We start from the raw sequence: 13,762 nt of genomic DNA, 5'->3' as shown, positions 1-13,762 counted from the left end.
AATTAATTTTCTTCCAGGTTTGTTTCAACAGCTTGGAGTTAAAAAATCAATATTGCTCTTCCAGGCAATTGAAGAAGAAATACTGCCTTATTTGATTTAATGGTTGAAAAAACCGGCTTCTACCTTATTTTTAATCATTTCCAAAGAAAATTTAACAAAATTTGAGTCTTAACTGCCTGGTATTAAAAAAATCAATGTTTTCTTCTAGGAATTAAGCGTGAATTGTTGATTTTCAACTGCTTGGAATTAATTAATCAATATTTCTATACCAGGCAGTTAAATAATACATACTGCCCTATTTGATTTAATGACTGGAAAAACTGACTTTTGTCTTATTTTTCTTATTTATTTTCAACGAAAATTGACCATGAGAGTCTCAAGTGCCTGGAATTAAAAAAATCAATATTTTCTTCCAGGCAGTTGAATATAAATTTGAGCAGTTGAATATAAATTATTGATTCTCAACTGCCTGGAATTAAAAAATAATTATTTTCTTCCAGGCAGTTGAACATAAATTTGACTCCTTAACTGCCTGGAATTAAAAAATCAATATTTTTCTTCCAGGTAGTTGAATATAAATTATTGATTCTCAACTACTTGGAATAAAAAAATCATTATTTTCTTCCAGGCAGTTGAACATAAATTTGACTCCTTAACTGGCAGGAATTAACCAATGGAAACCAATAGGAAAATAATTCCAAGGAACATAATTGAGTCTCAATTGCCTGGAATTAAAGATATCAATATTTTCTTCCAGGCAGTTGAACATAAATTTGACTCCTTAACTGTCTGGAATTAAAAAAGTCAATATTTTTCTTCCAGGCAGTTGAACATGAATTATTGATTCTCAACTGCCTGGAATTAAAAAATCATTATTTTCTTCCAAGCAGTTGAACATAAATTTGACTCCTTAACTGCCTGGAATTAATAAATCAATATTTTTCTTCCAGGCAGTTGAATATAAATTATTGATTCTCAACTGCCTAGAATTAAAAAATCATTATTTTCTTCCAGGAAGTTGAACATAAATTTCACTCCTTAACTGCCTGGAATTAAAAAAATCAATATTTTTTTTCCAGGCAGTTGAATATAAATTATTGATTCTCAACTGCCTGGAATTGATAAATCAATAATTTTCTTTCAGACAGTTAAATAAGCAATACTATAATAATATAGTTTAATGGTTAGTCAAACTGACTTTTGACTTATTTTTATTAACATTAATTATTGATTTTCAACTGCCTGGAATTAAAAATTAATATTTTTTTTCCAAGCAGTTAAACATAAATTATTGATTCTCAACTGCCTGGAATTAAAAAATCATTATTTTCTTCCAAGCAGTTGAACATAAATTTGACTCCTTAACTGCCTGGAATTAATAAATCAATATTTTTCTTCCAGGCAGTTGAATATAAATTATTGATTCTCAACTGCCTAGAATTAAAAAATCATTATTTTCTTCCAGGAAGTTGAACATAAATTTCACTCCTTAACTGCCTGGAATTAAAAAAATCAATAATTTTTTTCCACGCAGATGAGTAAGAAATACTGCCCAACTTGATTTAATGATAGGAAAAACTGACTTTTGTCTTATTTTTTTAAATTGAAAGAACTCGTCCACTATCTCAAAGAGACCTAAAAGTAGAGAAAAAAATGAAAATTCTAAATCTCGGTCTCAAAATATTTATGTTATTAATGTCTTGAAGGTTACATGTTTCGCTTGAAATAAAGCACCATCAGACCTTATAAACTAGCAATAACTCTCACAAAAAAAAATTGATGATGCTTTATATTAAGTGAAACATGTAACCTTCGGGACATTAAAAAAAAAAATTTTTAAGACTATTTATATTTTATAAATTTATGTTCAACTGCCTGGAAGAAAATAATTATTTTTTAATTCCAGGCAGTTAAGGAGTCAAATTTATATTCAACTGCCTGGAGGAAAAATATTGATTGGTTAATTCCAGACAGTTGAGAATCAATAATTTATGTTAATAAAAATAAGTCAAAAATAAGTTTGACTAACCATTAAATTATATTATTATATTATAACTAGTATGTAAGTATGACTAACCATTAAATTATATTATTGTATTTCTTATTTAACTGTCTGAAAGAAAATTATTGATTTATCAATTCCAGGCAGTTGAGAATCAATAATTTTTATTCAACTGCCTGGAAAAAAATAATGATTTTTTAATTCCAGGCAGTTGAGAATCAATAATTTATGTTTAACTGCCTGGAAGAAAAATATTGATTTTTTAATTCCAGGCAGTTAAGGAGTCAAATTTATGTTGAACTGCCTTAAAAAAAATAATGATTTTTTAATTCCAGGCAGTTGAGAATCAATAATTTATATTTAACTGCCTGGAAAAAAATAATGATTTTTTAATTCCAGGCAGTTGAGAATGAATAATTTATATTCAACTGCCTGGAAGAAAAATATTGATTTTTTAATTCCAGTCAGTTGAGAATGAATAATTTATATTCAACTGCCTGGAAAAAAATAATGATTTTTTAATTCCAGGCAGTTGAGAATCAATAATTTATGTTTAACTGCCTGGAAGAAAAATATTGATTTTTTAATTCCAGACAGTTAAGCAGTCAAATTTATATTCAACTGCCTGGAAGAAAATAATGATTTTTTTAATTCAAGGCAGTTGAAAATCAATAATTTATATTCAACTGCCTGGAAGAAAAATATTGATTTTTTAATTCCAGGCAGTTGAGAATCAATAATTTATATTCAACTGCCTGGAAAAAAATAATGATTTTTTTAATTCCAGGCAGTTGAGAATCAATAATTTATATTCAACTGCCTGGAAGAAAAATATTGATTTTTTAATTCAGTTGAACAATAAAGTTTATAAACTAATTAATTACTAAAGTCCCTTCGGAAATATTTACATAGGTGTTTCGAAAATAATAAGGGCGTAACCCTGAAGAAATGTGTGTGCACTACTACGGTATTGCTTTATTAGTAATTCTCTATATATTGTTTTTATAATGTGTAACGTTTATTGCCTCTATTAAATTTCTCTTTCAAGTAGTTGAACATAAATTTGACCCTCGACTGCCTGGAATTGATAAATAACGTTATTTTTTCTTCCAGGCAGTTGAAATCGAAGAGGGTAATAATTTAAAGGCTTTCTTACAATCTTTTTTTACCGAAAATTAACAAAGAAACGTTCGTGGGAATTTTTTCACTTATCTGACTATCTATTGCTTTTGGAGTTAACGACTTACGTCAAGGAACTGTCCACAACCGGACACAGCTATAGGATGACTTTTTTTGAGTATTCCAGACATTCAAAAGAAATTTGTTAAATTTTCCAAGCTTTTATTGGTTTTATATTTACTAGAGATTTGAAATAATTGTTAAACATCAAAAGTTCAAAAAAAGACATTTTACCTGACATGGCTCCGTCCGTTTGCTGTCTCCAATTCCTACTCAGAAACGGGCTGCGCATCACCTTGGGACTCAGAAAAAATTTCCGTCTGGATTGGGGCGGAGTGGGGCAGCTCTGAGTCATCACGTTCTGATCCTGTCTCGATCGCGGGTTACTGGGTCGCGTTTTCGGCAGGTTCTCCGGATGTCCCGCGTCCGTTCTGTTTGGGGATTTTTCACTACGAATCTGAATTTAAAAAAAAACAAACATTTCAATTATCTACTGTAGGTGATTTTTGCCTTAAAAGGGAAAGCTTCAATTTAAAAAAAATCCGTTTAACAACATTACACCTTCTGTGCGTTATTAAATAGGTAAAAGTGCATTGCTTGCAACAGCCATAAAAGTGTTTTATTTAATACTGTTTAAGAGAAACTCATTAGTGAGCAAAATCGTTTTATTGTCTAATAAAACGGGTTTTAATGGTGGTGCGGAAACTTGGAGGCGAATACGTTCGACGTTACGTAACCGTGTGAAATTAGAAGCTGTCATATATATTTTGTCGTTGCAAACGTATGAACAATTTGCATCAATGGCTCCTTATTAATCATTTAAAGTCCTAAGATAAAAATTTGCCCATAAGTAGCCAAAATCTCATTTTTCTCGTTAAACTTGATTTAATTAACGATCGAGTTTTCATTAACCTTAATAGCGCGCTGTTGAAACGCAATAATAACACTGAAAGTTTCAATAAAACCGCTCATTTTGTAAATTGAATCGGACCATTTTTATTATCAATAAAAACTGGCCTCGCTTCAAGCGGACTTCATAAATGTTCTTACTTTAAATCCAGTTCGAATAATTGGGAATTTATTAGACGAACGAATGAATAAATTGATGGTAGCAAGTGGGTCAAATACGTTCGTATGTAAATCTTTTATTTAGAAGAAAAACTACTATTGGGTAAGTACTAGAGAACAAATTTGCATATTAAAACGATTGTTCTGTGGAGCGAGTCTTATGGGGCCACTTAATAAAGTACGAAAATTGAAAATATCCATCTTGGGTTGCTCAATTTATCCATGATCAAAGATAAAAGAACTGGTGAATGTACCTAACTCAGGGAACACGATAGTTAAATAAACGTTTATTTTTGGTTGAACTTCAATATACTTAATAGGTTAATAATATACAATTATTATTTCATAAAAGTTAAACGAACTTTTAAGACTGTTAAAAGTATGGTATATTATATACTATTTAAAGACGTCTATAAAATGCGTTTAATGGAACGAGATTTTTTTTTATATTAACTTTCCAAGCAAGGTATATATTTCTTTTTTAAAAGCTTCTTTAATTTTGAACAAATTTGCATTCTTGAGTTTTTTGGTATAATTATTGTGTTTTAATACATATTTATTCTAGACTTCTTTGTGTATGATAATTTATTATTACACTATAAGATATATTGGCATAAAAGCATTTTTTTTCAGACCATTATTTCCTGCAAAAAAATCGTTTTTTATTAATTCTACCCTTAGCCCCCCACCCACCCCACACAACTTACCAGTAACAAATTGTTTTCAAAAATCATTGTTTTTTTTTTAAATAATACGTATGAATAACAGCTGCTTTTGCCAGTAATATCTAATCAACTAACATAGTTGATTTATTAAAATTTGATATAATTATACATATTTATATTAATAAATATTTAATACAAAAACATTGCCATTAGATGGATATTATGAACGAAAAACGGTTATTTTTCAAAAGAATTTCTTACTAGGTAAATGTATGGGGTGGGTGGGGGGTGCAAGGAGTAAGTTGATGAAAGACAATGTTTCTGCAGAAAATATATATTCAATATTTAATTAAATACCAATGTTTATTTAAATTTGATAAACAATATAATATATAAATACTTAAGTATGAAAACAGCGTTATTAGATTGGATCATATAGAGGCAAAACAGTGATTTTTCAGAAGAATTTCATTAATTATTTAAGGTGTAATCATCGAGCTTAAAAACTAGATATGTAAATCCCGTGTCAATTTTTCTAAATGCCAAAATTTTTTTCCTTTTGTAAACAGAATCGTATATGATATACGTATATTCTACAGTTTAATAAATATACTTTGACCCAATACGGTTGTAGTTATTAAGACTTACCTTCATAAAATTGGTAAAATGTCCGTTAGTTTTAACTTTGGTTCTAGGTTGAATTATTTCTATATTATCTATTTGTAAGGACGGAGAATCTCCGTATAAGGTTATCTCTGAACCTCTCAGACCGCTGCATCGCAGTTCTTTTAAGGTAGGACCATCTGAAATATTAAAAAAAACAATTATTTATTTAATAAATGAGAGAGAAGTTATTTAATAAATAACATTAATATTATTATAGTTATTTAATAAATAATATTTAATTTAATCCTTATTTAATGAATAAGGGATGAAGCAATTTTACTCAATAAATGTTCAATAAATATTATATAGGAGATTAAATAAATGCTTAATTGACTCGAAAAATAGGTGGTATTGCAGCATTTACGCTCGCAATAAAGATTATCGCACAAATCATCATTTTAAAGGTCAGGCCCGATAAATGTCCCGGAATTGGGTTAAACCTCGATTATTAGAAATTCAATAATTCAAATCGTGAAGGTGGGAAAATTATTTTTTTAAATTGAGAAAGGCATGTTTATTGAGATCTCTCGATATATGAATCAAAATTACACTTCAAGATGATTGTTTACTCATTATTTGGCATAAAACTACAAACATTCGTGAAAATACCATTAAGGAGGCGATACAACTCAACACATTCCTAGATTCCAAAAGTCAAAATTACAAAAGAAAAAAACGGTACTTTTGGCCAAGTACATTATCATATCAATAAACATTTGAAATGTTTATCACATCGATACGTATTAAACCCGTCAAAAGAATATAAACAATAGCAAGTAGATTTGGGCACAGTTATGCCCATGCCGCGTCCCCATTAATTTTTATAACGAGATTCGAAAGTCAGATACGTCAAAGTGATAACCATAAGGTTGGGAAATTGATTCACGCCGTGTCAAGTTTAACTTTGACTTTTAATATAAATAATTTGTTTAACAATTTGTATTGTTTATAATGAACCGACATTTAAAAGAATGAATTGGTGCACATAAAGCACTTATAATTATTTATGTATATGTAAGAAGTACCGATAGGTCATCATCATAGATCGTCGCCCCAATATTTATGCTTCGGGATACTTATGTCGGCGGGGAAATAACTTATTATAAGTTATTTGTTAATTAATAGCTATAGTTTATTACTAGTGACCTAAGAGTTATTTTCCTTTAGAATTTAAGTTATGGTTACATTAGTGTTTTTATATTTTTTAGTATGATCATGATGTTTACTTTTTGGGACGGAACTGATTTAGAAGGGACTCGCTCTTTGCCTTTCTTTAGGAAAGCATGTATTTTTGTTGTTCGTCCCGTAGCAATTTTATTATTTTTAATATAATTTTTAATTTAATTATCGAGTTTTCTTACATATATAAAGAAATATTAACGAGTTAAGATTTTAGGAATGGTTAAAACCAATTAATTTTTCTTTAATAGTATCTTTTTTTCCGATTTACTACGACATTTATGACATTTTGTGCACTAAGTATATTTTACAGTTGTAACCTTAGGTAACAACTGATTGTAATGGGTCTACCAATAGGAGTTTAGTGGGTCATGTACGCAAAATGGTATGTGTCAAAACGCGGATCAAGCGTCAATTGTGTAAAATATACTACTAAGAGTCGTTTAAGTCAAGAGCAACGTATAGCTGTCGTGAAAAGGTATTACGAAAATGCACAATCGGTTAGAGTCAGTTATCGTGCTCTTAGAGAAGATTTTGGCCATCGTGGACGGCCTTCTGAGCACAATTAATAAGTTTGAACAGGAGTACACTCTTCTGGATAATAAGACACCAACGCGACAAAAAAGTGCAAGGACAAAGTGTTGACGCGAATAACAACGTGTCTGTTTTGCGCCATTCTCAGCAATTAGGCATTTCACCAATGTCTCTGTGGCGCATTTTGAAGAAAGACTTAGGCCTACATCCATATAAGATGGTTCTAACTCAAAAATTGAAGCCTGCTGACCATGGTTTGCGAAGAACGTTTACCGACTGGGCCCTGTTGCAGTTGGAACAAAATGCCGATTTTGAGAAACAAATCATCTTTTCAGATGAAGCCCATTTTTGTCTTAGTGGTGTTGTCAATACGCGAAATTGCCGCTTCTGGTGTCAAGGACAATCCCCAGAAATTAGTACAGGTGCCATTACACCCGTTAAAAGTGACTGTGTGGTGTGGTTTGCATGTCGGTGGAATTATCGGTCCATACTTTTTTGAGGATGCAGAGAGGCGTACTGTGACAGTCAACGGAGTGCTTGGCCTGCAATTGATGGTGGAGACTTCGAACAGAATTGGTTTCAACAAGACGGAGTAACTTCATACACCGCCCGAGCCACAATTAATTTAATAAGAGAGCGTTTTGAAGATCAAATAATTTCGCGACATGGCAATATCAACTGGCCACCATCAAGGTCCTGTGATCTTACTCCCCTGGACTTTTTTCTTTGGGGGTATGTGAAGTCGAAGGTGTATTCTAACAATCCTCAAACCATCAATGAGTTGAAAGTTAACATAACTATATAACAACTTGTTAGAAAAAGTGATTGAAAATTGGGTTCATCGTCTAAACGTCTACCGCCGCAGCCGAGGTGGACATCTTAATGATATTTTGTTTAAAACATAATGTTACGTAATAAACTACAACATGAAACATCAATCATAGGAATTAACCAAATTCGTTTTTATTTTTTAGCAATTTAAACTTATACCATTCTTATTGGTATATAACATTGTTGTTACAGTAGGCACTTTTTAATTTTATATTTTTGTATTACCAAATTTTCGTAAATGTAGCGTGTGTAGGTGTATTTGTAGCATTGATAATATAAATAAAGATTTGAACTGAATTGCATTGAATCACCAAAAACCGAGTCATTAGGCAAGAAGAAAATAGTCTAAATTGACTGACTGGGAAAAAAGTCACGTCCAGGCAGTTGGAAATTCACTTTTATAAGAAATTGAATAAAAAAACTTAGGAATTTTGTTTATTGTTTAGCAAATAAAAAAAAGAAAAAGCATTACTGTATATATATCAGTATCTTTATTCTCAAATGACTCAGCCCTATTGATAATCTCAGTAATGTAAGCAATAAGGACCTGACAATTATGAGGTAATTGGATGAAGGCTTTGTCAGTTTTCTTTTATTTATAACAGGCTTACTGATTTTTTTTTTAGCATAACAAGAACCTTGACAAATGTAGGAAAAACCACTACTAATTAATTTTTTAATTTTAAATAATTGAAATTAAACTAATTAAAAAAAAAATACAAAAATATATTTAAAAATAAAGTTAAACTCTGTGTTCTATTTTACGCTATTGATATTGGTCTGATGATCCCACTGGCGGGTTTCTGGCCTCGGTCTTGCAATACGCTGACTCTTTGCTAGATCAGCATGAGACGCGAGGGGACAACAGCGATAAAGATGACGTCATTGCTAACATATATATACCGATATCTGTATTCTTTATTGTTTCAGCTCTATTGACATATTAAGTGTAGGGTTTATGAATGTAGACACTATCAGTTCGTTTTTGTCAAATGCCCTCTGATGAACCTTGAAGAGATTTTTTTCAGCATAGCAAGATCCTTGACAAATAGAGAAGAAAGTATTAGATGCATTATTATTGACAAACTCAATTTCTTGATAATGGATAGGGAGTATTCCGCATAATATTTCTCCATTATCAGCACGCGAATATTCCTAAGTGATAAGCAGAACCTTCACTCAGTGGTAAGGTGAGTGCAAAAGTCAGAGTACACTCTGGATATAGTTATTGATGTTGACAAGTTTGTTTATCTTCTGAAAAATCAAACAGTCGCTTGTAAAGAAGAATTTAACTGTCTAAAAGAGGTAATTAATGACCTCAATTGCCTGGAAGGGTTAATTAATTAGCTTGATAGGTGGGCGTCAATAAAAAATCTTTCAACTGTTTGGAAAAATTTTGAATCCACGTCCAGATAGTTGAAAATTCACTTTTAACTGGAAAAAAAATCAAAATTACGTCCAGGCAATTGACATTTCAATATTGATTGTGTTCAATTGCGTGGAATAAATAAAAATTCACTTAAATTGATTGGATACAATAAATATAGCAGTGGTTCTTAGAAGACGTACAGGGTGATAAGAAAAATTAAATTTTTAGGATTTTTTTTTTAAATTTTAGATGATTCAAAAACACATTTTTTTTAGCTGCTTGGAAAAAACGAAAAATTAGGTCCAGGCAGTTGAAATACTAATTTTAACTACCTGGAAAAAAATTACAAATTCCCTGGAATAAAGAAATCATGTCCAAGTAGTTGCACAATTTTTTTTTGATCTTCTGGAAGAAATTTAAAAGTTGCCAGCTCTACATATAAACGTTAACATTCCGAAAACTTATAAACGTATTTATAGCAATCAATGTAAATCGAACTCTTATCCCTAAATTGTTGTATTTTCGCGATTATTTAATGATATGTCACGAAAACTTGATTTTAACAAAATGGCACTTATTTGTTCCATTTCCGTTAACACTATCTAACTATCGATGGATAGACGCCATTTTAATTATTATTGATTCATTGTTGCTTATCGACAGTTTACTTTAATCGATATCTTCCTAAAGTATTGTGTAAGTAACAGGCGCAAATACGAATAATTCCTTTTGTAAACAGATAAAAGAGTTATTTATTATGGGAACCTATTTGTCGGTTGAGCGTAACAAACTTGACTGTGAGAATGGATTTTCATTTGAAATTAATATCTCCATTGAAAATGCGTGTCTAATGTTGATAATTATTATGGTTAGAACCTTTGGTATTAATAACTAACCGAAATTCTTTATTTTACTCTCGACACGTGTTTCGCTAACGATGTTATTACTTTCAGGAGCTTGATTTAACATGTAGAATAAATTAGTTTTAGGTTCGTAGTTATTTAATTTATACGTATAATATTATTTTTCTTTTGAAATCCATTTCAATAAACAATGATCTCATTCAGGGTCCGTGAATCGATGTGTTATGATTAGGTGGCAGTTTTTACTTTAACGGTGACATCGGCGATGACGAAAGGGGGACATCAGTGGACAGTCTTCATGAAGGTTTAGAAATGGGATATAAGAGACGCGGTTTCGGGGAAAATCTTAAAAGACGTAAAGACGGGTTAAGGTCAGGATCAGTAAGACGTGGCTGCATCCTTTTCCTTTTCTATTATAAGACGTGAGACGAGTTATAAGTGTTTTAAAGCCGTGAACGCGATTTACCATATCAGTTAACAGTTAAGGTCTACTCCAAACTCTTTTGTGCAATAGTTTTCTTAATTTCTTTTATTAAATATTTCCGCACCGGACTTTTTATTACCATCAACAAATCCTAGACAACATACAAAACCCTACAAACATATAACGTTGAGAAAATAATTTATAATGGTTATTACCAGCTGTTTTAAAAGAAATGATTTTACGGGCCCGAAAAATCGTGTTTTTTTGGAAATAAAAATTCATATCTTTGGCTGTATGGCTAGCGAAACGATGAAATTTGGCATAGAGTCTCCCAATACATTGGGAATGATGGATCCGTAAACGAATTTTTTTTCCGGTACCACCAAACGGAGCGGTACTGTCTCAAAGTCAAAAATTGGTAAAAATCGAGTTGCTCACAAGATCTCAATTTTAAAGCATTCAATCGAGTTGAAATTTTTAGGATATAAGGGTTCTTGGGGCTTACGTGGCTGTATACTTTTTGGGCCAGATCGGTATACAGGGTGAGTTGTTATAAGCGAACAAAAGTGACTAAAAAAAAATTCTCCAGAGGCTAAAAAAAAATTTTTATAAAAAAAGTGTTTCGGCGAAAAGACTTCGTTTTATAAGAGATTTAACATACTTGGAGCTTTTTTTTGTAAAAAATTTATTTAACGAGTTCTGGCATTTTCAGTTTTTTGGAATTTTCTGCCAAACGATACTTATTTTGGGATTTTTTTTTTTTTTTTTAAATAACTTCATCCTTTACCTTTCATATGCCATATAACCGAAATTTTTGGAAACCATACAGGGCGAGCAATAATGAACTTTACCCATGAAGGTCCGACTCAAAAATCACATTTTATTTAATAACTTTTTCGTAGTGGCACTTGAACCATTTATATTCTCAGGCATTAAATACTTTAATAACCCCATTATTTGTGTAAAATTACAATCATCCAACTTTAATAGGTTCTGAGCAATTCAAATTTTCGCGTTTAATTCATTTGCCGCGTCCCTGTACATGGTGAAAAGATCAAACAACAACTAAAGGATCCGAAATTTTGTTTTACAACACATACTAAAATTTCAAGGTTTCAGCGATAGTACAAGTACCCGAAAAATGCGATTTTATGTATTTTAGTAAAGGTAAATGGATGAAAGTATTGTTGCTAACCTGTATTTGAGATCACGTCATTTAAGGAACATAGGGGGCACACCTCGTTGGTGAACATGCACGAGTAGCAACGCTCGTGGCCGCAGTTGTCGATCAGTCGTCGCTTTTTGCCCTTGTCGAAGGGCATTTCGCAGCTGGGGCAGGTACCCGCGGTACTTTCGGCATCTAAGAGTCTACGCATGGCCGCCAAATCTAAAAAAAAGACACAAAAGAAGGATATTAGATATGGTACTATAGTGCATTGGTAAAATTGAATGTTTGATTCCGTTTGATGATTTAAACATTTGTTCATTACCATATTATATTCTTATGACTTGTAGGATGTACAGGGTGTCCCCTTTTAAATGGTCAAAAATGTTAAAGTATATACAGGGGCCATAAAGAAGTAGTTTGAGATGGTATACACCGATGGTCGGAAGAGCGCCGTTTCCAAATAGAGGTAATTTTGTATTTTAAAAATATACAGGGTGGCCATTTGAAAACGAAACAGAGCCTATTTTGGGTCCCTAAGAACATTTGCGAAAAAGTCCTCGGACCCGTCAATTTTTGATTCAAGGGGGAACCATTTTTTTGCTACTTTCGCCCCCCTGAGGGCAAAGCCCTAGCGGGGGTGACAAGGGCCCCCAAAATTTTAATTGGAACGGTGGGTCGAGTGATACCTTATTTTAAAGGTATTTTTATGTGGATTATAACCCTAAAGTTTTAAATCGTTACTATTTGCTTAGTCGATACCAGGAGCTTATAAAAGTTACAAAAAAATTTTAAAAAGTATAATTTTAAATAAAGGGCTTAAAGATAAAATCAATCAAGTAAATGTTCAAAACGTTGGCCTTCGACTTCCATACAATAATACAGGTTTTGTTTGAACCTTTCCCGTATATTTTGCAAAATTTCTGGGGTGATTTGACGACATTCATCAATTATTATTCTTTGTCGCAAATGGTCTAGCGATGATGTTGGCTGACTAGCATAAATTTTAGTTTTTAAATGGCCCCATAAAATAAAATCTAACGGGCTTAAGTCCGGGGAACGAGGAGGCCATTCAATAGCTCCTCTTCTTCCAATCCATTGTCCTTGAAACGTTTGGTCCAAATATTGACGAACCCTTGCAGCATAGTGGGGTGGCGCCCCATCTTGCTGAAATACTAGAGGATTTTCCTAGTACTCGTTGTTATTTTCTAGTATGTATCTCCACTAATGCTGGATGAATTGTATTTTCTGAGGATTTTTTCGCAAATGTTCTGAGGGCTCTGTTTCGTTTTCAAATGGCCACCCTGTATAAATCTTTCAAAAACTCATTAAAGAACTTCAAAAGGAACATTTATTTTTATATAATTATTATTGTCTTAAAAATATCCGGTTGTAATTATCAAAAGGAGGCAAAACACCGACGATGATTGTCCATTTATCTATCTATCAGGTTCATCACCTTATAAGAGACCACGTTCCAATCTTGAGCTACGAAGCGATTAATCCAAATAAAGGTGATAATTCTGATAAACCGTTAACCTTGATTGGGTGCATTAAAACGGTATATTGTGTAATGATCTTTTAGTTTTTGGATATAGTGATGATTCATTAGCAAAAAGAAATGCTCTTGCTAATAAATATCATATAATGACATTTTATAGTATATTAATTGGTATTTATAGCCACTTGAGAATCATATTTAATCTAATCTTAGATATACACTTTATGAAATTTAAATGGCATGATGATGTTTATTACACATTGTAGTTAACTATTTTGATTGCTTCTCTTGGCAATAGATTAAAATGAAATAATAG

The 13,762-nt window shown here is 31.6% G+C and overlaps 1 protein-coding gene across 5 annotated transcripts in view; it reads right to left on the bottom strand.

Annotated features, from left to right (window-relative positions):
- The window catches only part of LOC126744940 (protein TANC2), a 164,762-nt gene that overhangs the window by 17,285 nt on the left and 133,715 nt on the right, over window positions 1-13,762 (bottom strand). For all 5 annotated transcript variants that reach the window (XM_050452543.1, XM_050452545.1, XM_050452544.1 and 2 more), the window contains 3 exons: window positions 11,976-12,167; window positions 5,563-5,717; window positions 3,416-3,638 (listed from right to left, as the gene is read on the bottom strand). In XM_050452543.1, coding sequence (XP_050308500.1) covers window positions 3,416-3,638; window positions 5,563-5,717; window positions 11,976-12,167 — 570 coding nt within the window. The remainder of the gene's footprint in view (window positions 1-3,415; window positions 3,639-5,562; window positions 5,718-11,975; window positions 12,168-13,762) is intronic.

The sequence above is a fragment of the Anthonomus grandis genome, chromosome 15 (assembly GCF_022605725.1).
Source record: "Anthonomus grandis grandis chromosome 15, icAntGran1.3, whole genome shotgun sequence".
NCBI classification, from domain to species: domain Eukaryota; kingdom Metazoa; phylum Arthropoda; class Insecta; order Coleoptera; family Curculionidae; genus Anthonomus; species Anthonomus grandis.
Note: the sequence above shows the minus strand (reverse complement) of the source record. Positions and strands in the feature narration are given on the sequence as shown.